Genomic DNA, 21159 nt, shown 5'->3' with positions numbered 1-21159 from the left:
CCGAAGTTTGGAGCCATTGCTCTACCCATGCCCCATACCGGCTGATTTGAGTTCGCCATTGTCACTCACTCATTTCCCACCTGAGGCCTCTGAGGCCCAGGAATGACTAAGTTGCCCTCCTGCGGGGTAGCACAAACCACAGGACACCTTTGTTCCCTGGGCTCTGAAGGCCCCACTGTGTCACAAGTCTCTGTCCCTTCTGCAAATATTTATTGAGGGCTTTACCACTGTTCCCAGCATGATGAGGGCAAGTGACAGGAAACAGATGAATTCCCTGCCCTCCTGGAAGAGGGAGGCAGACAAACAAGTAATTCAATATGCAATTGAGTGTCATTTCATGGTGAAAGCTGTGTCTTAGCTTCTTTCCTTGTTGCTGAGACACAGTTCCAGACACAAAGGAGGAGAAGTTCCTTTTGGCTCACCGTGTGTAGAGGTTTCAGTCCATAGTGAGCTCATTCCAAAGCAGGGCAGTGTGGCAAAGGGGCATTGCGGAGGAAAAACAGATCATGGCCTGGCGGGCAGGAAGTGGAGAGCAATCAAGGAAAGAGGGAGGGAGATGGTTCCAGGCCACATCCCCAGTGACCTACCTCCGCCCACCAGGCTTCATGTCCCAGCATATTTAGCTATATACTCACCAGCGGACTCACCCTACCCCACCTAAGGACACATGAGTCTTTGGGGGGACAGTTAGATATAAACCATAACAAGCTGTGAAGGGAAATACCATAGAGCAAGAGAGAGAGGCAGCAATCCTGCTTAAGGGTGGCCAGGGCAGGCCTTGCTAAGGAGGGCATTTGGGCAGAGTCATGAGTGCCATGAAGGAGCGACCGTAGGGTTCAGGGGTAGCTAAGGAGATTCTCGAGGAGGAATCTGTGTGCTAAGACCTTGAGGCAGCGGATGGACTTGTGGGCCAACACTTGTGCTCTTCGAGTTTGGTTCTGTGTGTTTGTCCTTCCCACTGTTCCACCAACAGGACTGCTTCCCATTCGTTTTCTTCCATCTGTTATCCCCATTGTGCCTGTAGGCAGGAGCTGAGGTTGTATAGCAAAAAAAATCAGACAACTGAACAGGGCAGAGGAAAGATGTGTTTCTAACAGGGAACTACTGGCTTTAATCTTTTGCACATGCCGCTCTGGTGAAATTTGAAACAGCTTCGTACCTTTGCCTTGCATTGATCTCCAGATGATTTGGACGGTAAATTTCCAGCACACTATAATCTGCTATTACAAGACCATTTTTCCAAGCAGAGCAGGAGCCTAGATTCAAAAATAGAGTAAAAAGTGGTGTTGGTACCTGAGCTCCAGAGCTTGCACTGAGCTCAGAGAGGGAGGCCCAGCGGGCAGGGTCTGGGCCAGGAGGGGCTGCAGAGGCCGGCAGCCCTCTGTCCTGGCCTGGGCATCAAGCTCAGGCTCCCTGCCCTGAGCATAGCCCCCACATCAGGCGCATGGTGGTGATATGGTGCTACTGACACCTGCTGTGCTGTGCTGGGCAGCCCTGGGCTGGGCACGCTGGAAGGGAAGTGCTTGGGAAGTCAAGGATCCAGGAGCAGACCCACAGCCTGGTGGGTCCCATCCATCCACTCACTCTGCCTCAGAAGATGAAGCAGAAAAACTCCTCTGTGTGTTCCCCTGCGATCCTGGAGTGCAACAAACTTGCCTCCAAGACAGGCAGCAGGCATGGTGGGGCCAGCTCCCTTTGATTGGCACGCTTCTGGCTCTTAACAAAGGGATGGCTATGAAGGTGGTACTACCCTGGCCACCCCACCTGCGGACTCCAGGCCAGAACTCCTGCCACCTCCCCTACCCAGACCTGTGACTGCAGACCCTGAAACTCCTTTCTGGGAGCCGCAGAATAGCTCTCTCTCCTCCAGGCCCCAGAAGGACTTATTAAGTCTTCCATTAACTGAATCTCATTCAGCTGGAAAAATAATCATCACAAAGCAATTCTGCCAGAATACAAGGCTGTGAGCGCCTGCAGGTTTCCCATAAGGAATGCCGCAGAAGTCCAGCCTGGGAGACGTGGAGCCCGGCACTGCCTCCCACCCCAAGGGGCAGGCAGCTGGTGGTCGTCCTGCGGTCAGTGAACATCACTGACTCAGCCACCTGTCTGTCTGTCCAGTATTACACAGGCCCCTGGGAGGGGCAGGGGCAGGGGCCCAGTACTGGGAGTACAGACAGCACTAATAAGGCCCAGGGTGTGCCCTTAAGGACAGTTCGGGCTCTATTGGCCGAATTCTAGCGAGTTCTTGGCTCAGCTGCCTGCCTCCTGCTCTCACCCACACACGTAAATGTTCACACACTTCCCTTCTCTATCTTGCCTGTTTTCCCCAATTTCTGCCCTAAATTTATTAGTTTCACTTGTTTACTAACTCAGGCTACTCTCTCCTTCCATCAAACTCATTTTCTCCTGGTCTGTTCCATGCAGTGCGTCCTGGAACTCCAGCAAGAAGCAAGGGCTGGGGGCCAGGTGGGCTAAGACACAAAGGTCCCAGTGCAGCGGGGGCACGACACAGACAATCCCTTCACCTGCAGGGGCAACTTCACTGATAATAAAATCCTTGGAAAATACACAGACAGGAACAGAAGTGGACAGCCTGGGATTTGATTTTAGCCCACTTAGGAGCTGACATGTCAGCCTATTCATGCTTCTTGGAGGCAGGTGGAGGGCATGAGACTCCTGGTCCTAGGCCAGGGACTTCGTTACTCTCTGAGCTACAAAAAGCCTGAACTGCTCCCTCTGCCCTCTAGGTCCTCTGGGGGCCAGGCAGAACTCACGCTGATGCCAGCTCATGCTGCAGGTTGCAGTGTAGACCAGGAACCCCAGCCACGCCTGGGGGACCCGCCACGCTGCAGCCCACAGCAAGCAGCCGGTGTTTTTGTTCCAGAGGGAGACATTGCCTCCCATCTCAGCATTGATGGCTGCAAACATCCAGGTGCAGAGGCAGAGCGCTGTGCCAGGGACCCAGAAAGCCACAGAGCAAAGCCACAAATGAGAATCTGCTGACAACAGGAGGCATCAGACAACTCTGGATCTGGGTCCTGGACCTCATGCTTACTTAACGTGAGGCTGGGCAATGTGCTACCGCCAGACCTCTTTTAGCTTTTGTTTCCCCATCTATGAGCTACTGATAGTGCCCCCCTTTTGGGTGACTGTTAAGGAAAGCATGTGAGCTCTCTTCTAGAAGCACTACAGTTGGCAAAAGGAATTTCTGGAAACGGTTTTTTTGCTTTTTTGTTGTTGTTTATTTTTTCCCTGCAAGGGCCCTTCCATTGCTATATTCTCAGATTCTTTTTTAATTTTGAGATAGGGTCTCCCTAAGTCACTAAGTTACCAAGGCTGGGCTTGGACTTTCAATCCTCTTGCCTCAGCCTCTCAGAGTGCTGGGATTACGGGTATGCAACACCACACTTGGCTTCAAGAAACTTAGTTGCACGGCAGCTCCTTCAGCTCTGTGCACAGCCATGATGTTGGTGGGTTGTAGAATGGTGAGGAAATGCAGGGTAACATACTTCATGGTCCTTGGGAAGCTTCTCCCTGGAGGGGCATGTGACTAATCACTCTACACTGAGCCGGGGAGGAATCTTAGCATCCGTAGCCAGAGGAGCCTGGGCAGGGCACATTGTACACAGCTCCTGGGCTTGGTGTACTTGGAGGATGTCAGAGGGGTCATTGTGGCTCGAGAAAGTGAACAGAGGAAAAGCCCAGAATGTGGGGTCAGACTGTGGTCAGGGACCAGTTCATGGAGGACCTTGCAGGCAGGCTGTGAACTTTGTGCAGGGACTTGTGGGAGCCTTTGGGGTAGGTAGGAATGTGGGCAGAGTACAGTGTGGAGGAGGGAAGGAGCCACATGAGTCTGGGACTTGACTGTCCTATGGTTACTGACAGCCTGCTGGTGTTTCACGGTTCTGGCGCATGACATAAGCATCCTGAGCCAGAAACCAGGGACTGCCATCAAGTGCAAGAGAGCCTGAGTGCAGGGAGCCTGAGCTCAGAGCAGAGTCTGAAATTTATGGGGCGATTGTAACGCAATCAGTATGCCCAGAGGCTGAGCTGAGTAAGCAGAAGGGAGTGAAGGCCTTATGGGCAGATTTCAGGTGATACCCTGTCAGAGACTCTGATTCATTCCCAGCCTGCATATCATGTCTATCACACAGGAAGAATGCTGGTGTCCAAGTGTATCGTGGACACCATCCTAAATGTAAGCGGAGCCCAAAGACCTTGTGCTTTTTACCTGCATAAGTAAGAGATAGTTCATCCTAGTAATTCGCCCTATCTAGTATTTGATGATTCCTTTACTGAGAGTAATAATTAGTATGAGGTCAAGTATACAACACACACACACACACATACACAAATACTTGCAGAATTTGCCTGCCAGAGTCTCCCCTGCTAAAGGGGTGTGTTAGTCATTCACTGGGAGAAGGAAAAGCAAAAAAGATTGGAAGAACAGAGCAAAGGAAGGCTGAGGGCTGGTCCATGTTGACATGAGTGCCTCATGCTGGCTGTGCTGTACACCTGGCAGTGCGGCGCACCTGGGAGAGCTGCACACCTGCGGAGAGCATATGTGTACTGTGCATGCCCCTCACACACACACACCTGGCCCCTGCTGCGATGTCAGGCTGCTCAGAGAAAATGGTCCACATCACCCTTCATGTGGATGAGGAGACCCCCCCAAGATCTCCAGCTGACGAAGTCTTAGAGCTGGACTTGGGGTCAGGGTTCCTGCCCAGTGTTGTCTGTGTCCTTCCATACCAGGGACACCCCTAAAACTCCCACCTGCTGGACATGGTGTTTCCTGTGGCTAGCAGGGAAGCAGCCACCTCTCCCTACCACATTTTGGGGCAGGGAAAAGACACCTGTATGTTTTAAAGCAAATGGGGCAGAACAGGTTGTAAAGTGCGGTGTGGGCACTCAGGAGACCCTGAGGTGGGCAGCGGGGACAAGCTGTCTCGTTCTCCTGCCTCCAGGTCAGAAGCAACCTCTGCGTGGGGTGGGTGGGAACTCCCAGTGTCGAGTACGTCCCTGCTTGTTGGCCAGCTGAGCCTGGGCTGGCACACGACTCTCCCTCCCACGGAACCTTGGGCCAGCACACATCATCCAGGCTGTAACAGCCCAGGGCGCCCCTCTCCTCCAGACGTACGCCCAGCTAGATGGGGGTGAGTAGCGCTGTGCTCACTTTGGAAGGCATAGAGAGAAAGCCCTAGGTTCGGAGTAACCTCACGCAGGGCCAAGCTCTCCAGCAGGCCCTGGCTGCCCGTCCACTCAGCTGGAAGGTAAACATGCAGCGTAAGGAGCCTGCGCTCTGGAGCCACACTGTATGGGTCACTTCTAGCTTCACAGTTGCAAAAGATGCCACTGCTGGCTAAGTGCTTTGCTTTTCTGGGCTTCTGTAAAATGGGTGCATTACTATTTTCAGTGAATTAGCAGGAATAAACCTGCTCAACCTGCAGGAGCACTGTGCTCTGCACTACGTCTGTGTCACCATATGGGTCAGTGGGTCCTACCAGAGAAGGGTCAGACAGGTGAAGGTCCTGTGTTCTCTCCTTCTACTCGCAAAGGACCAGTATGGCGTATGTTGCGGCTGTCTCTATTTTGCATGCAAGGCTGGGATGTGGCCAGATGTGATCAGGCAGCTTGTCCAGGCTGAAGCAGATGTGGGGCTCAGTTTGCCACAGAGCTGGATAGGTATTCTTTGTGATGACAGCCACCCCTTCTTCAGGGGGTGGGCAGGGCAGCCTTGTCCTGAGAGCCCATGATGACACACTGGTGCTTGAGCATGGTTCATGCCAGGCACCTGCTGGGAGCTTCCTGTGTTAGCAGTCTACACCCCCATTGCAGATACTATGAGGGTTGTCCCTAGCCCCCTCACGAGCCTCTCAGGTGCCTCTGTAAATGAGCAGAGTTGAAATATTTCCATGGCAGTCAGGGGACTGGGGAGAAAGGAGCCCCTCAGCCACGTCAGCTTTTTGCATCTCAGCTTAGGACTGCCAGGATTTAAGAGCTTTCAAACCAGCCCACAAAGGAAGATGCAGGAGGGTGGAGCCTTAACAGCACCCAGTGGGTTTCCCTTTGTTGTGATTTCTGTACCACTTGAAGCAGGGAAGTGCTTCCTTTTGGGGGGACAGATATGAGCATGGACATGCACACAGTGTGACTCCTTAAGTTCCTGGTCACATTTCACACTCTGATGTTGTTTGGATGCCTTCAGACTCCTAATTTAGCACCTCTCCGCCCACACGTATAAGAAGATTTGTGGATTTAAATTCCTCTTCTGAAGCGGAGAATATGAAAATATATCCAGCTCCTTCTCACATGACCCTAATCCTGGTTAATTCAGGATCTCTGGGGCAATCGTCCAGCTGCCCCTTCTGAACTTCCACTAGGATTCAAGGGCGTCTTTGTTTTGTCTCCTGCGTCCCCAGCATGGAAGCCAGGGTCAGGCAAGGAAGGTGTGTAAGTACCGCAAAGATTCTCCCAGTGTGCCGGGGCCTTGTGCATGTGGGGGAGATGGGCGAATGTTGGTGCAGGAAGGAGCTGGAAAGTTGAGGGCCCCAAAATGCCAGGCTCAGTCACCTAGATGGAGAGAGGGCTGCTCCGCAGACTTCCATGGGCGGTCATGCATGCCCTTCTCCAGTCCAGGCTCCATATGCCACTGCATTCACTACCATCTGTGTCCCCAAACCATCTGTAGCTCCCCATTGCCTTTGTCCCTAGGTCCAACTCCTAGGTAGCCTACTGCAGCCATGCTGAAGGGTGGTCTTTCCGTAACAGTACCTACTGTACCATCACCAGCACCATGTGGTGTTCTGGGAGGGGATTCTCTGCCTGGCTACCCCTACTTCTCTCACCCTCCCCATCCAGACCACAGCTTCCCAATTGCAAAAGTCCATCTCACTGACTACTTGCTCCACAGAGCTTTCCCATCAGCTGCACTAAGCTGCTCCCTGTGAATCACTTAGGCAATCAGAGGCACTGGTTCCTCAGGAAGAGAGGTACACACATGAACTGGCACATGGTAGGTGCTGGTTCTGGCCCAGTCCATGGCTTTGCTGTCTAGCAGAGAAGACAGGCATGCACCAGGTGTGTTCAGTGGTGCACTGCAGCTGGCCTTGTGTACCCATGTGAGTGGAAAGACAGTGCCACACTGAGGAGCACACTCAATTGACCTTCAGTAAACTCCCCAGGTCCCAGGGCTTCCCCTTCCTCTTCTGTTAAATGGGGTGATTGCACCACGTCTGCCACTGGGCCTGATCCTCTTGTTTCACAACCCCTCTGGTACTCGGGAGCTGTGTCAGATGGTAACAGTGTCTGGGATAAGAAGGGCAGGTGGTTGGGACTACCAGCTAGATCCTGAGTAAAGAGGGAGGGAGGGATAGGACCACTGGTCCCCAGATTTGGTTAGGGATATCCTGCCAAACTTTGTCTGTGGGATTCTTCCAGTAGCCCAATTAGAGTGAGAGTGGACTAGAGAGGAAGGGTGGGCAGATCACAGTAAACAGGGCTTAGAAGTAGGGGGTGATCAAACTACAGGAGGAGAGAGTGATCAAACTATAGAAGTAGGAAGTGATCCAGCTTCAGTCAGCCCCCAGAGCAGCCAGTGCAAAGTCCCTGTGGCTTATGCTGGTGTTGGTTGCAGTTTCTATGGGAAAACCATGCTGGAGGGGAGATTGTGGCTTTCACCAAGGAGCCTAAGGGAGAAGTTCTTCCTCGAGGGACCCTGAGTTACAGGGGAGCCTCTGGTTCTGTCCAGATCAGTGAGCCGAGGCAGTTCTACCTGATGACAGGTGAGTGTCTACAGCAGCTGCAGTGAGGTTTGGGAGGATTCCAGAAAGAGTGGCTGCACAAGGTGGGAGGAAAGGCAGGGCTCAGGGATACAGCTTGCTGATGGACAGCAGTCTGGTTCCCTGGAGGGATGGTACTGGGCCAGGGGAGGCACTCAGAGCTGCCTGAGGGGCACCTCCAGGGCACAGTCTGAACAAACCACTCGGCAACAGTTCCCTTGGAGTTATGCAATAAACAGCACTGGGCTGGCCAGCCTGGTGGCAGGATGCAGCCCATCAACACCGCCAAGGTGAACAGCAAAGGAGCGTTTGGTGGAAGGGCTACTTGCAGAATCACAGTGTGCTACAGTCCCTGAGGATGGAAACACTGGGAATGATTCAACCCTGGGCTGTAGGGACAAGGGAGAAGACTTGCTGGGACCCCAAGATAAAGCCAGTGTAGGAACAAGGACCATTTGGCAAGAGCATCATGCCTCCAGTCCCTGGCTGCCCTCAGCCGGTGCCTTTACTTCCCTGGGCCAAAGCCAACAGGAGTCCAAAACTCAGTTCTCCGGGCATCCACACAGCACCTACGCAGGAGGAAGTCCCTGCCTCTCCCTGCTGCTCATCCAAATGTCATTGGCTGATTGCCAATGTTGGGGAATGTAGTTTCCAGGCTTCCAGCCCCTGTCTCACAGAGGGTAGAATGGAGGAGATAGGAGAAAACCTTGACTCCAGTAAATAGTGACCAGCACCAGGAACCTTGTGGCAACAAGGAACAAGATGCCCTAAAGGCCTCAGATAAAAACAGAGTTGATCACCAGCAGTTATGCCTTTGAATAGAAGTTTGGATCATGAGAACTGCAGGTACCTCCCTAGCCTGGGCCTTAGTCTTTGATCTTAACAACCAGTTTGCAGTGTTCTCCTTAAAGGTTTCTGCACGCCTCTCATCAGGAAGATCTCCAGTGTATGATAACCACAAAGCTACAAGGATTAAGAGCGCCAGCAAGGAGGCTTGCCACCCAGCCCCAGCCACCTGAGACCAGGAGTACTCTTAGTTGCAAGGCAATGTATGAGGCATAGGAAGCAGAAGCCCTGGGGAAGTGCTTGTTATCTGCCGAGCAAAGTGCCTAGGCAGGAGCTTGCAGTTTCACTGGCCTGTGGTTTCTTGCTAGGCTGATTCTCCAGGTGAGGGATTAAAGCTGAAGTCAGACAGACCTCTGCATAATAACAGGTAGGCCAGAAGGACTCTTCCCAAAGTACACAGTTTCCAAAGCCAAGTTCTTTTTCCTGGAAATCCATGCCTAGCACAGAGCAGACGTGCAGGGTACAGGAAAGGAAGAGGAAGGAAAGGAGGGAGGCAACCAGGCATAGATTCCAATTCTGGAAAAACATTCTATATGATATAAAAGACCCAAGTCCAAGTCCACGCTCTGTTTCCTGGTTCTACAGACTCTGGACCTCAGTGTCCTAGCTATAAATTTGTATTGAGCCACTGTTAATGCCAGGCATTTCTGCACTTAACCCTCATGCATTCTTTTGAAGAGATGACACCATAGCCCTATCTTATGGTAAAGTCCAGTGATGTAGATTGGCTTACACAGAACCTCTCAACTAGGAAGTAGAAGCTTCAGTGTTCATATTCAGGACTGTCTAACCCCAAAGCCTGTGTTCTGTTCTTCATCCAGTGTACAGAGCATGCTCAAATTGTTGGTAAATTGTTGTCATGAACTGCAAACTACAAAGAACAATGCAAAGGACAGGATGTCCCCCACCCATCACTGCCACCCTTCCCTGGGGAGGTGTAAAGTTTGGATGCTAGCAGGCAATGTTCCTGAGTTCCAGGCTTATGTAGCAGGGGACTTACAGTGATCAGGCACTAGAACACTGGAAGGAGTGGAGACCCTTTGAGGAAGTTCTCTTAAGGAGATGAAGGTGGTCACAGAGAATCACAAGGGTCAGGCCAGAGCTCAACACCCCACTCCTGGTTCCAATCAAATCTTGACTTGAGACATGGATGCTGCTAAGCCCTCTGGGTCTTAAAACCCTTGGGAATCCTGACCTCCCTCCTCCTCTTCCCTGAGTGAATTAGGACCACTTCCCTTCAGGTCCTAGAGATTCTGACCACTGAAGCAGAAAGTAGAGAAGGCTCAGCCACCCAGTGTCTATGAAAACTAAGGCAACGAGTCCAGCCGCTGAGAATCAATATGCTCACCATGATGCTGGTTTGTGTTTTTTGCTGCCTGATTTCACTTGGCTGAAATAACCCTGCTAGTGGGCATGCTAAGGCTCTGATGAAAAGTCTGAAGCTCTGGGAGGAAGAACAGAATGCCCCACAGGGTACATCTGCTCTGCCCAGGACCTGGGCCGTTCTGTGCACATCCTTCCTTTTATGCAGCCCTGCACATGAGTGAGCCCTAGTCTTAGAGTCTACAACCAACAATCAGAGAAATGAAGCACTGGCCCGTGACACAGAGGACCAGGAAGAGCTGGGATTTGAGTCCTAATCTTTCTGACATTTTCCATTCCAACAACTGTGGTCCAACAAAGATCCACAGGTTCTTTAGATGGATTCCAGTGCCTGTTGACCAGGATGTGGAAGGCAATTTGGGAAAAGACTGTTCTGCACAGCAAGTGCGAGGACCCTCTGCTCCTCAGCTCTTATTCATGCCACCCCACACTACCATGGGAAGCCAACCAGATAGGACCTTAAAGGCCAACCTCAAGATCCCCATAAGGGATGATCCAGAAGTCGTGGACTGTGTGTCTGGAGCTGGTGTGTTCAGAGGATGTTCTGACACAACTGGCCACTAGGACTGGGCCTCTAGGGCTGAGAGAGGATGTCCAACAAGGTCAACAAGGTCACTTTGCAGTCTGTTTTTCTACCCCTCCTGCCTGCATAATTCTATACTTGCAGGGAAGAAATAGGCTTCAGACCCTCTGGGCCCCTCTGGTCCCCTCCTCATGTGTATTTGTCAGGCCCCTGACATGTAGAGCATACCACTGCAGGTCCCAGAAACACAGAGGAACAAAGGGGCACACTATGGCTTCCACATGTGGCTATGGCAGATGCTGCATCAGAAAACTCTCTCACCAAGGCCCCTAGAAGCTGGAAATACAGAAATCCCACTTCCTGCAGGCATGGAAAGTGCTCCAGGAAGCCAGGCCTGGAGGGGTGAAGGTTTCAGAGAGAAGGGAGAGAAATTGGGGCGAGTCCACAAGTCCCTGCTCCCTTCCTGCAGGACATATTACTGACTTGTAGGAAGCAGAGGGCCAGAGAAGCAGTCAAGCGGCTCAAAGTGTGGCAGTCTTGCAAGGTTGGGGAGGAGAACAGAGCTGGATGGAGCTAGACGGAGAGATGCATGGAGTGTGTGAATGGATTTAGGACACCTAAGTCAGCCAGCACCTATAGGACCCAAGGGAAACCGCAGAGGGAAGAACTCACATTCTGTGCCATGCTTTTCTTTTGAGGCATTTGCCAGTATTCAAGGTACACTAGGGCCAGACCCTCAGAAACCAAGTAGGAAGCAGCAGCTAAAAAGCTGGAACATTAAGCTAACGGCCATCTCATCATGCAAGGGACAGGCACTGGAGATGTGAGCTGCCCTTTGAGAGGATTACTTTGCTATTCTTTGAGAGACTGCCCCCCCCAGGGTAAGGGCCAATCAGAAATGGACCAGTGTCTGGCAGATAAAGCACAGCCCATCCTCCCATAGGGGAGCCCCACACAGAGCTGCTGCATCTGTGGCACACCCAGTATGGACAGCACCCATCCCTGCAGGTGGCACAACCACATGAACCAGAGGGTCGGGGGGAGCAGACTGCAGAAATAGACCCACATAGTATCCAACATGGCCCTTAAAATCGCTGTGATGAATAATTACTGGGAGAGAGGTGACGAGATGAAGAGATTTAGCACAGAAGTAGAAGTTATGCAAAATAATCCAACAGAAGTTCTAGAACTAAAAACTACCACTGAAACGAAGAACTAAATATGTAAATTCAGTAGGTGCGGTACAGAAGAAGAGAGGGTGAATGAGGTGGTTTTATCTCAAGAGGGTGGAGTGACTGTCCACCTTGCCTTACTGTTTGAGGATCACAGTGGATAGTTGTGGCCACTCTGATAGAAATAGCAGCAGCCTGATCGGTTCACTGGGCCATTTCACCAGGAGCTAAAGTGCCCCGAGCTATTATAGAGCTGGGGGGCATCCTACCTGGGTTACCTATTCACAGCAGTGTCAACCTCTTACTTTCCAAGTCCTGGGAAGAGAGCTAACCTTGGTCACTATTGTTCTGGGGGCTCTGTCACATGCATGGGTTCTGTGCTTCTCCCAGTATTCCCAGCATGTGGCCTGGTGATGACAGTCACTCTGCAGAAAAGAGCTGGGAACTTTCTCGCTCTCTGCCTTCTTTTTGTGTTTGGACGTTCTGCCTCCACCCCATGTTGGGCACATAGACACTTTTGGCTCCATGGCAAGGTGGCCTGGGTTCCATTTCTGAGAGCTAGGGCTGGCCACCCTGAGGTCTGCAGATTCCCTGGCACTTGAGAGAACGCAGGGAGATATGCAGGTCCCACAATCTTTTTTTCTTCCCTAGGGCCTGAGAAGGGATGGAGAGAGCTTGCTTTTCCATTGCGCTTTCCCCCAGGGTTTTTAGAAGCATTAAACATTACCAGGTCAGCAGCTCTGGTAAGTGGGATCCACATGAATATCTGGCTTTGGGCTTCAGAGATGCTGCCACCAGGATGCAGAGGGGGGGGACTGTCACAGACATTTCAACCCTTCCCTCCATCCCCAATACTCACTCCACGTTCACATCAGCCCAGAGAACTCCTATCTCCTCCCAAGCTAGGATGCTGTTAGGATGTCCCTCCTGCCTGTCCCTGCACTCAGCATTCATCCTATAAAGGGAGCTCATCCCTGCACTAGCACAGGGACAGTAAGGGGAGGTGGCCCTGCTCGTTGTAAACACAGATGTTGTGAAGGCAGATCACCCTTTGCTCAGACCCTCCAGCAGGTTTCTTCCTTTTCTTGAGTTTTAGAGCTATTAGAATTTCCCCCTTTCCATTTTTTCTCTCCCCTCTTTTTCTGAGTATAGGTCTGTGATACATGATAAATACATTCATGAAAATGAAAAGAGAGAAATTCTAATAATACCACATTCATCATATCTTACTATCTTAATCCTTTTTACTTACTCTTCCCCTCCCTGCCTCTGTCTTCCGACCCTTCCCCTTCCCATCTTTGCATGGTCTATCTCCCTTTCTCATCACTGTATCTTTTATTTTGCTCCTCAATTATTTATACTTTGGTGTCTCAGATAAGAGAGACCATGTGATAGTTAACCTTCTGTGTCTGATTTAGGAGAAATCTTAGCCTCGACTGAACTTCCACAGCCTGACACACTCTCTCCCCACCTACACATCCTACTCTGTTCTTATCCAATTCCCTGATCCTGTCCCTGATGCCACACCAGCCTCCCTTCTCTCAAAGCACTGGGGCCTGTGGATGCCCTAGAAGCTCTCACTTAGAGCTTTTCAAGATCCCAAACACTGCTGAGTACCTGGAATCGCAGGGCACCAGCAAATCAGTAGTGAATCAATTGGAGGAATAGGTGACCTTGACGGGCTGATAGCCTGAGCTCCTATCAGAATCTGTTAGCTCCATGGGACAGAATGGTTTGGAGAGGCCGGGTCACTTGTTCACGGTCACACAGTGATGAGGAGGCACAGCCTGCTGAGAATGAAAATCTTCTGGCCCTCGGTCCTGGCTTTCTTGCTCAGATTTGCCTCTGAATTGCAGGCCTGGTATGGATTTCTCTTCCTTTCTGCATTCCTTCAGGCCACCAGGAACTTCACTAGCCCTGTGTGCCAGGGGACAAGTGAGACAGCTTCTGTCCTCAGGGAGCTCCCAGGCTGGGGAGGGGAGGGGAGTTGAGTCAGCAATGCAGGCCAAAGAGCCAGGGCCTCAGGGATCAGGGAGGCCTCAGGAGTGGCACCAGGTGAGCCCTGAAGCATGAATTAGAGCCGTGCCAGGTGGGATGGTTTTTCTGGAGAGGGCTATACCCTGGGCAGGGGCCTAGAGGCAGGAGCAGCTGCCACCAATGGGTAAATCATGTTGCCTCAACTTGCAAACAACATGCTGTACACAATACAGGAGATGGACTGCGGAACGGAAAAGTCAAGGTGCAGGGCTGGCTGCAGGCCTGGCTAGGGTTGGGCCTTTCCCACTGCCTATCTCGGCCTTATGCAGCACCACTGTCCTTCCCATGGGCTAGTGTTATTCCCGGCACTTCAAAACAGAGATAAGTAACTTCTCCAGACTTCCTTCTGCTGCATGCGTAAGCCAACACCCCTTCCTCTCCTCACCCCAAAAGCAGAGACAGAAGATACAGATGCTGGGTGCAGAAGGTAGGAGCCCAGTGTCCTTTCTAAGGAGGAAAACAAGCTGACGATGGCTACAGCCATAAACCAAGCGTAGAGATCTGCACCGTCTCCCTGCACTCTCCTTCCCTCTGTTCCCTTCCATAAAAGCCCCTTGTCCCCACCTGCACACAGGGAGATGCTGCCTTGAGGCAAATGGTCCCTCCATCTCCTCGGAAGTGGAGGGCTCTGATTTGTCCTTACTCATGCTGTTGGTGGTGAAATTCAAAATATAGCAGAAACTAAAGGAGCCAGAGAGGCAAATGACCCAGGTGTCATCATCGCCCCCACGCTGAACTCAGCGGGTTGCTAACTGGTCCCACACTTGTGTGGAATGCTTCACCATGCTGGGTTCTGGCTGCGGATAGGGTGTGTGCTTAGCAACCTTGCAAACAGATACAAGCACCCCGCTGCGTACACACTGCACACTGAGGCTCCCCTGGCTCCTGCAATGGTAGCCATAGAGAGAAAGAGACTGTGGAAGGCACGGTTGGAAGTATGGAAAGAGAAACACTTTTATAACCCTTGTTATCTTTCTTTCTTCCTTCTTTTCTATACACATCACAGGCAGACCATGGTCCTCATCAAGACAGCCGCTTAACTGCCACCTCCCTGGCGACAGCATGGAAGAGTCAAGCATCTAATTAAGGATCATCGCACACCACACTTTCCGGAGGAGTGGGTGTTACCGAGGTGTCCCTGCATATCCCAAGACCTTCCTGCCACGTCCTCAGCCCTGAAGGTCCCCAGACTGAATGGGACAGGAAATCACTGTTATTATGTTTAATGAGAACTTTGACTAGAGGCGTCATTGGCCCTTTCAGGATTGCAGAAGAGGCAGGCTACCTTATATCCCAAAGAGCAAATCCATCACACCACGGATGGCCTTTGTGTGCCACACAGGGACATCCAGAACACAGGGCCGGCCGCTTCTCCCTGGGAACGAAGTTGGCCTAAGCTGCCCTTGAGGCCTTCCTGGGGATCCACCGTCCCCTCCAACTGAGCCTGCTCATCTAAGATTTCCTTTGTGTCTCTACTCAGTGAAGTAGGGCCCCCTCCCACCACCCCTCAGCAGGAAGCAAAGATGATGACCACACAGAAGAAGACCCTCAAAGTGCTCACCTTCCTGGTGCTCCTCATCTTCCTCACCTCCTTTTTCCTGAACTACTCGCACACTGCGGTGCCCGCAGCCTGGTTCCCCAAGCAGATGGTCCTCGAGCTGTCACAGAACCTCAGGAAGCTGATCAAGTCCCGGCCCTGCACCTGCACACACTGCATCAGCCAGCTCAAGGTCTCAGCTTGGTTTGACAAGCGCTTCAACCAGACCATGCAACCGCTGCTCACGGCCCACAATGCAGTCCTGGAGGAGGACACGTACCAGTGGTGGCTGGTGAGGCCTGCAGCCTGGGCGGGACTTGGCAGGGGCAGGGGTGCCCAGAGCTGAATGCCAGGCATTTGGCAGCTTTTAGACTACCGTTCATTCCTTCCCTCAACAACTGTGCATTGAGCATCTGCTATGTATAACTCAGAGCAGGTTGTATGGAATTAGTTTCCCGTGACTACCATAACCAATGGCCATAAACTGGGTGGCTTAACCCACAGAAATGTATTCCATCACACTTTTAGAAACTAGAAATCCAAAATGAAGGTGTGGCCAGGGTTGGTTCCTGGTGATCCTTAGCATCCTACAGCTCCTGGCTGCCTCCTCCTTTGAGAGCCTTCTCCCCTGTCTCCTGGCATCTCTGGGTCCACCTTGTCATGGTCTAGACTCCCTCGGCAGTGTCTTCTGCAGGGCCCCTTTCTCCAGGGAAGGCCATGTTTTTAGCTTCTGCAAATGGCTCCTGGCCACCTACAACAGGTGTCAGAAGGAAGGTTATTCTCATGGAATTTTTATTTGGCCAGCTGATACAGATAAGAAACAAATCAAATGTAAATATCCCTCAGTATCTGGTTCCAGGTCACTCTGGATAGCAAAACCCATGAATGCTCAGGTTCCTGATCACAATAGCATAGTATTCACATAGAAGCTACACACATCCTGGTGTATACTTGAAATCATGTCTAGATAACTTAGAATATCTAACACAATTCCAGTGCCAAGAAAATGTTGTTATACTGACTTGTTTAGGTAAGGATGGCAAAGAAGAAGGTCTGTGCTTGTTTGCTACAGTGTTCTTTACACATGGTGGATGGTGGGTGCAAAGCCCACAGATCAGAGGGCTCAGGGTGTCCAAGGTGGGCACAGTTGGCAGCGCTCTTGGGAAGGCGAAATGAGCTTGGGATAAGGAGAAATGTGTAAGGTTGGCCTCTGTGACTGGGGTCATTAGGAGGTCTTTGAGCAGACAGAATCCGAGCTGAGACCTAAATGCAAAGAAGGCAGGCAGTGTGGATGGATCAGGATGCTGAGCCACAGAAAGACAACTCAGGCTGGCTTGCAGCCTCTCCCTGGCTCTACCACGATGCTGTCACGAGAGAACCCCAGAAGAGTCCTTCTCCAGGTCTGGGCATCAGATCTAGGAGCAGATGTAGTTCCTAAAGTGTAGGCTGTGTCTCTGGGGCAGACAAGATGAGAGCGTTGGAGAACATGGCACAACAGAGCAGGCACCAATTCCTGTGGTGATTCTCTTTCTGCCTTTTCAGCACAAGGACCCAGAGTCTCACTGTGCCCTGCTCTAGCCCTTGCCAAGTTTTGGTCTAACAGAAAGGGCAGCTTGTGGGCATGTGGCTGCGCCAAGCTGGTGCCGAATATATTTTGTTTGCCTTGTCCTGGGCCATGCATTATTTCTCCACTTCTGGCAATATTCCTGGGAAGGGGATTCTTGAGTTATAGGATAGTCCTGGGCTTACCCTTGTGAGAAGTCACCAAACTGTTTTCCACCATTGTACATTCCCACCCATGATGCACAAGGGTTCCATTTCCTCCACTTCCTTCCCAGCACAAGTTCTTTTCCATTTGTGATGCAAACCGTGCTGGTGGGTGTGAGGTGTGGTCTGGAGAATGTGCCCTGTGTTTCCTGTAGCATCTTGTATCAGTCTGGTTCCCACTGTCATAATGAAATACCTGAGGCAGACTACTTTATAAAGAGGTTAATCTTGGCTCCAGTTTGGAAGATGTATGGATGAAGGACTGCATCTGGTGATAGCCTTCCTACTGGCAGAGTCCCCAGGAGGGAGGGGCCTTCTTTGACAAGGCACAGGAGCCCGTGTGTGTGTGCGTGTGTGTGTGTATGTGTGTGTGTGTGTGTGTTCTACTCTCCCTCTCTCTCTCTCTCTTTCTCTCTCTCTCTCACTCTCTGTCCTTATAAACCTACCAGTATTCAGTGGGGAAGACAGGATGCTCTATCCCACTGACCTCTGACCCTAATCAGAGAGCCTGCTCTAAACATCATAATCAAATTAATTCCCCACCTTGTTAATACTTCACAGTAGGTATCAAATTTGAATATATGAGGCCTTGGGTCCCTCAACCCACATGTGACCCATACCACATGTCTGATGGCCTTGTGCTAAAAAAGATACTGTATAGTTCTAACTAGAGAACAGAGGGGTCTCCTGGGGAGCCTCCTTCCAGGGAATTCAGATTCCTTCCATCCAAGGCAAAGATCTCCCATACACTCACCTGGTCATTGGTCTCCATGAACATTGCCCAAAGGCACCTGTAGCCACTTCATTCTCTCCCAACCTCCCCTGTCCCTTGGACTGGGGTAGCTGAGGGAAATCACCCTATAGCCCACCTCCTCTAGGAGCCCAAGAGCTAGAGATAGTGGCTGTGTTCTGGGAGGAACTTTAAGGTCTGTTCCTGAAAGCCAGGATTCAGATCCTGGTCAACAGATAGGACAAGTCCCTGAACCTAGCTGTCTCATTGAAATGACACAACACCATGGCATGATGACAGACTCTTTCAGAGTCCTCCAGAACTCACCGTGGCTGAGAAAGGCTATGCTTCCCAAGGGGCCACTTCACAGCCTGGCCAGAGCTCCCCCAGGGACACTGGGTAGACTGGTATTAGGGCAGCAACCAGTAGGGTGACCCAGTCATCCTGGTCTTAGCATTGATATTCCTGCATCTAAGGGACCCCTTGGTCTTAAGCAAGCAGGATTCTGGGGCCTGGCAGGGAGTTCTGGAGTCGCTGACCTTTGGACTGCATTTTAGAAGGTGCAAAGTGTCTGCTAGGCAGATATCAGAGACCTCTGTGCATCCCGAGAAGGGCTGATTCCTTGGCTGGAGCTCAGAGATGCTGGGCTGCTGAGGAACAGAAGGTGATAACATTGGAGGTAGGGGTGGGAGGGGGGTCCTGCTGCTGTCAGTGGGAGGCAGGGTCCAGCCAGAGACTACACTGTAGCCACCCCCTGCTGTTCCTGTGCAGACGTGAATAGTGGTGTGCAGCCCTGAGCTGTGTGTGGGTTTGCAAGGACCCAGGGAGCCCAGTGGGAGTGAATGCCCCGCCCAAGGTTCTGGCTGTGATCCCCAGGGGCTGGGGGCCTCTCAGAGAGATCCTCAAGGGAGGAACAGGCTGGAATATGCCCGGTGTGAGGGGTCTGTGGAGCCATACGTGGAGTGAGGTTCCCAGCTGGGCCTCTCACCCCTCTCCACGTGTCCAACTTGTGTGAGGCCATGTTCTCATCTCAAGAGAGTTGTGCAGCTTCCTGCACATAGTAGGTGCTCTGTGGACATTGGCAGAGTGAATGAATGAGGCTTTCCTTTCTGTCCTTTCTGTTTCTTGAGCAGCCCTTGGGCTCCTTGGTGGGGAGGTGGGACAGCTGTGTCAAAGCCGCTGTGTCCAGGGTCCTACAAAAGGCCACATGTGAGGCCATAGTAAGCACAGTGCAGGGCTCTTGGCTGTTGGTGGCCGGGTAGTGGCACCCATCTGCCCAAGGCAGCCCCTCCAAGCCCACCATCTTCCTCTCCCCTACGCTCTAGAGGCTGCAGCGGGAGAAGAAACCCAGTAACCTAAGCAATGCCATCAAGGAGCTGTTCAGCGTGGTGCCGGGGAACGTGGACCCCATGCTGGAGAAGAGCTCGGTGGGTTGCCGTCGCTGTGCAGTCGTGGGCAACTCAGGCAATCTGCGGGAGTCCTTGTATGGGCCTGAGATAGACAGCCATGACTTTGTGCTCAGGTGAGTATGCGGCCCTCAGCCCAAGCCCACCTCACTGCCCCCAGCAGGACTTTGGAGCTATGGAAAGCATCCTGGCTCAGGTTCGAAGGCCCAGCTTCCAGTCTTGGGGCCTTGGACCTTCACAGGGATGCAGGCACCCACTCAGGCTCATTGTCCCCATCTTTGCATTGCTGGACGGGGTGGACTAGAAGGGCCTCTCTGGATGCACAGAGGTCCCCAGTGGGCTGAGCGTGGTCCGGTCAGCCTTAGAGTGGGCAAGGTTGTGGGAAGACTCTGATTCTACCTTTTGCATTCCCTCCAGTCTGCAGTCCAGGCCATGACAGAAGCCTGAGCTTTTACTGTGAGGTGTATTTACTCTGCCTCCAAGTAGCACAGACATCACTGAAGCCCAGGTCTGCCCTGGGTTTCAGACAGTCCTTACCATTTACTCACACGTGCCTCCGGGTGGAGACATGGACCTGGCCTGCAGACGTAGCCCTGGATGTCCCCCGCCATCTTCTAGAGCAGACTTTCATTTCTCCACCTCTGTGACTTTATTTGATGTGACAGAAAAATACAGTGGATGTCTACATTTATAAAAATATATTACAGTAAAAGACAAAATGCCATTAATACCCCCTCAGAATCTTTCCTTTCGCTTCAAACGCATTTGTCTCCTCACTCTTGCTGCTCTCTGAAGCAGTTCTGGAAGTCTTCTCTCATGTCCTTAGGTGCACTACTGTGGCTGCCTCGATATCCTGAATCAGTGCCAAACATTTTAACCTTCCGTGGTCATTCTAACTTTGAGGAAGAGCCAGAAATTTCACAGTGCCAGATCTGGTGAATGAGGTGTACAAGGACACATTGTAATGGTTTTTGTTTGACAGAAGTTGCCATACATGTGTGATCAGCCCAGTGTGATCAAAAAACACGGCGAATGTTTAAATTTAAAAATTTATTCTAGTAAAAGACGCATTGCCATTGATCCCTGTCAAAATACTCCCCCTCACCTTAAACACTGATCCCATCTTCCTCGGCAATGTCACTTTCCTGTGATAAGTTGCTTCATATGTAAACTTTCTCTTGTCTCTCCATCACCCCTTATGAGTCATTCCTTGTACCTCTGACATTATATCCTGGACACCTCACCTGGCTTCTCAGTGTGCCTGTCCACGGCCAGGGCCAGAGTCAAGTTTGAGTCAGACAGACTCAAGTTCAAGGCCAGCACTTGGTAGTTCCATTGCCTAGAACAACCTGTCTCAGCTCAGCTTTTTGAACCATTAAAAAAGATCCTATAATAGCTATAGGTGTGGTCCCATAAAGGAGGTAAATGGCATCACACTCACATGAGTTGGGAAAGCAAAAAAAACCCCAAAGCTTCGGCCTGTGTCTCCCCTGTCCCCATTGTGGTATATTGAGCGCTGGAGACAAAGGGACGCACCTGGGGCCACAGCCCAGCTGCAGCTCTCAAGTACCCTGCAGTGTCCAAGCCATGGGTGGTATGTCACTGCCTTCTCTTCCCAGGATGAACAGGGCACCCACAGTGGGGTTTGAAGCTGACGTAGGAAGCAAGACCACGCATCATCTGGTGTATCCTGAGAGCTTCCGGGAGCTGGGGGAGAATGTGAACATGGTCCTGGTCCCCTTCAAGACCATCGACTTGCAGTGGGTTGTCAGCGCCACCACCACTGGTACCATCTCCCAGTGAGTCCCCTCCTCAGGCTGCCTCTGCCCTCCCATGCCCCACAGGCTTTGCTGCCCCCACTTGGACACCCATACCCCTCTCCTCCCACCACATCTACCAAGCCACAAGCTTTACCATCCTCCTACTAAGGACTCCAAATGGACCCTGACTTTGTTTCCCCAAAAACCCCCCTAATTT

The 21159-nt window shown here is 51.7% G+C and overlaps 1 protein-coding gene across 4 annotated transcripts in view; it reads left to right on the top strand.

Moving 5' to 3' along the window:
- The window catches only part of St3gal1 (ST3 beta-galactoside alpha-2,3-sialyltransferase 1), a 75321-nt gene that overhangs the window by 46522 nt on the left and 7640 nt on the right, over positions 1-21159 (top strand). For 3 of the 4 annotated variants that reach the window (XM_013521328.1, XM_005398028.2, XM_013521330.1), the window contains exons 4-6: positions 14749-15571; positions 19102-19298; positions 20802-20981. In XM_013521328.1, the coding sequence (XP_013376782.1) occupies positions 15266-15571; positions 19102-19298; positions 20802-20981 (683 nt within the window). In that variant the 5' untranslated portion in view covers positions 14749-15265. Of the gene's footprint in view, positions 1-12356; positions 12449-14748; positions 15572-19101; positions 19299-20801; positions 20982-21159 lie in introns of all 4 variants that reach the window. The other variant, XM_013521329.1, reaches the window with a different exon arrangement.

The sequence above is a fragment of the Chinchilla lanigera genome, unplaced genomic scaffold (assembly GCF_000276665.1).
Source record: "Chinchilla lanigera isolate Chin_1 unplaced genomic scaffold, ChiLan1.0 scaffold00060, whole genome shotgun sequence".
Classification (NCBI taxonomy): domain Eukaryota; kingdom Metazoa; phylum Chordata; class Mammalia; order Rodentia; family Chinchillidae; genus Chinchilla; species Chinchilla lanigera.
The sequence above is the reverse complement of the archived record's forward strand: the minus strand, read 5'-3'. Positions and strand labels throughout refer to the sequence as shown.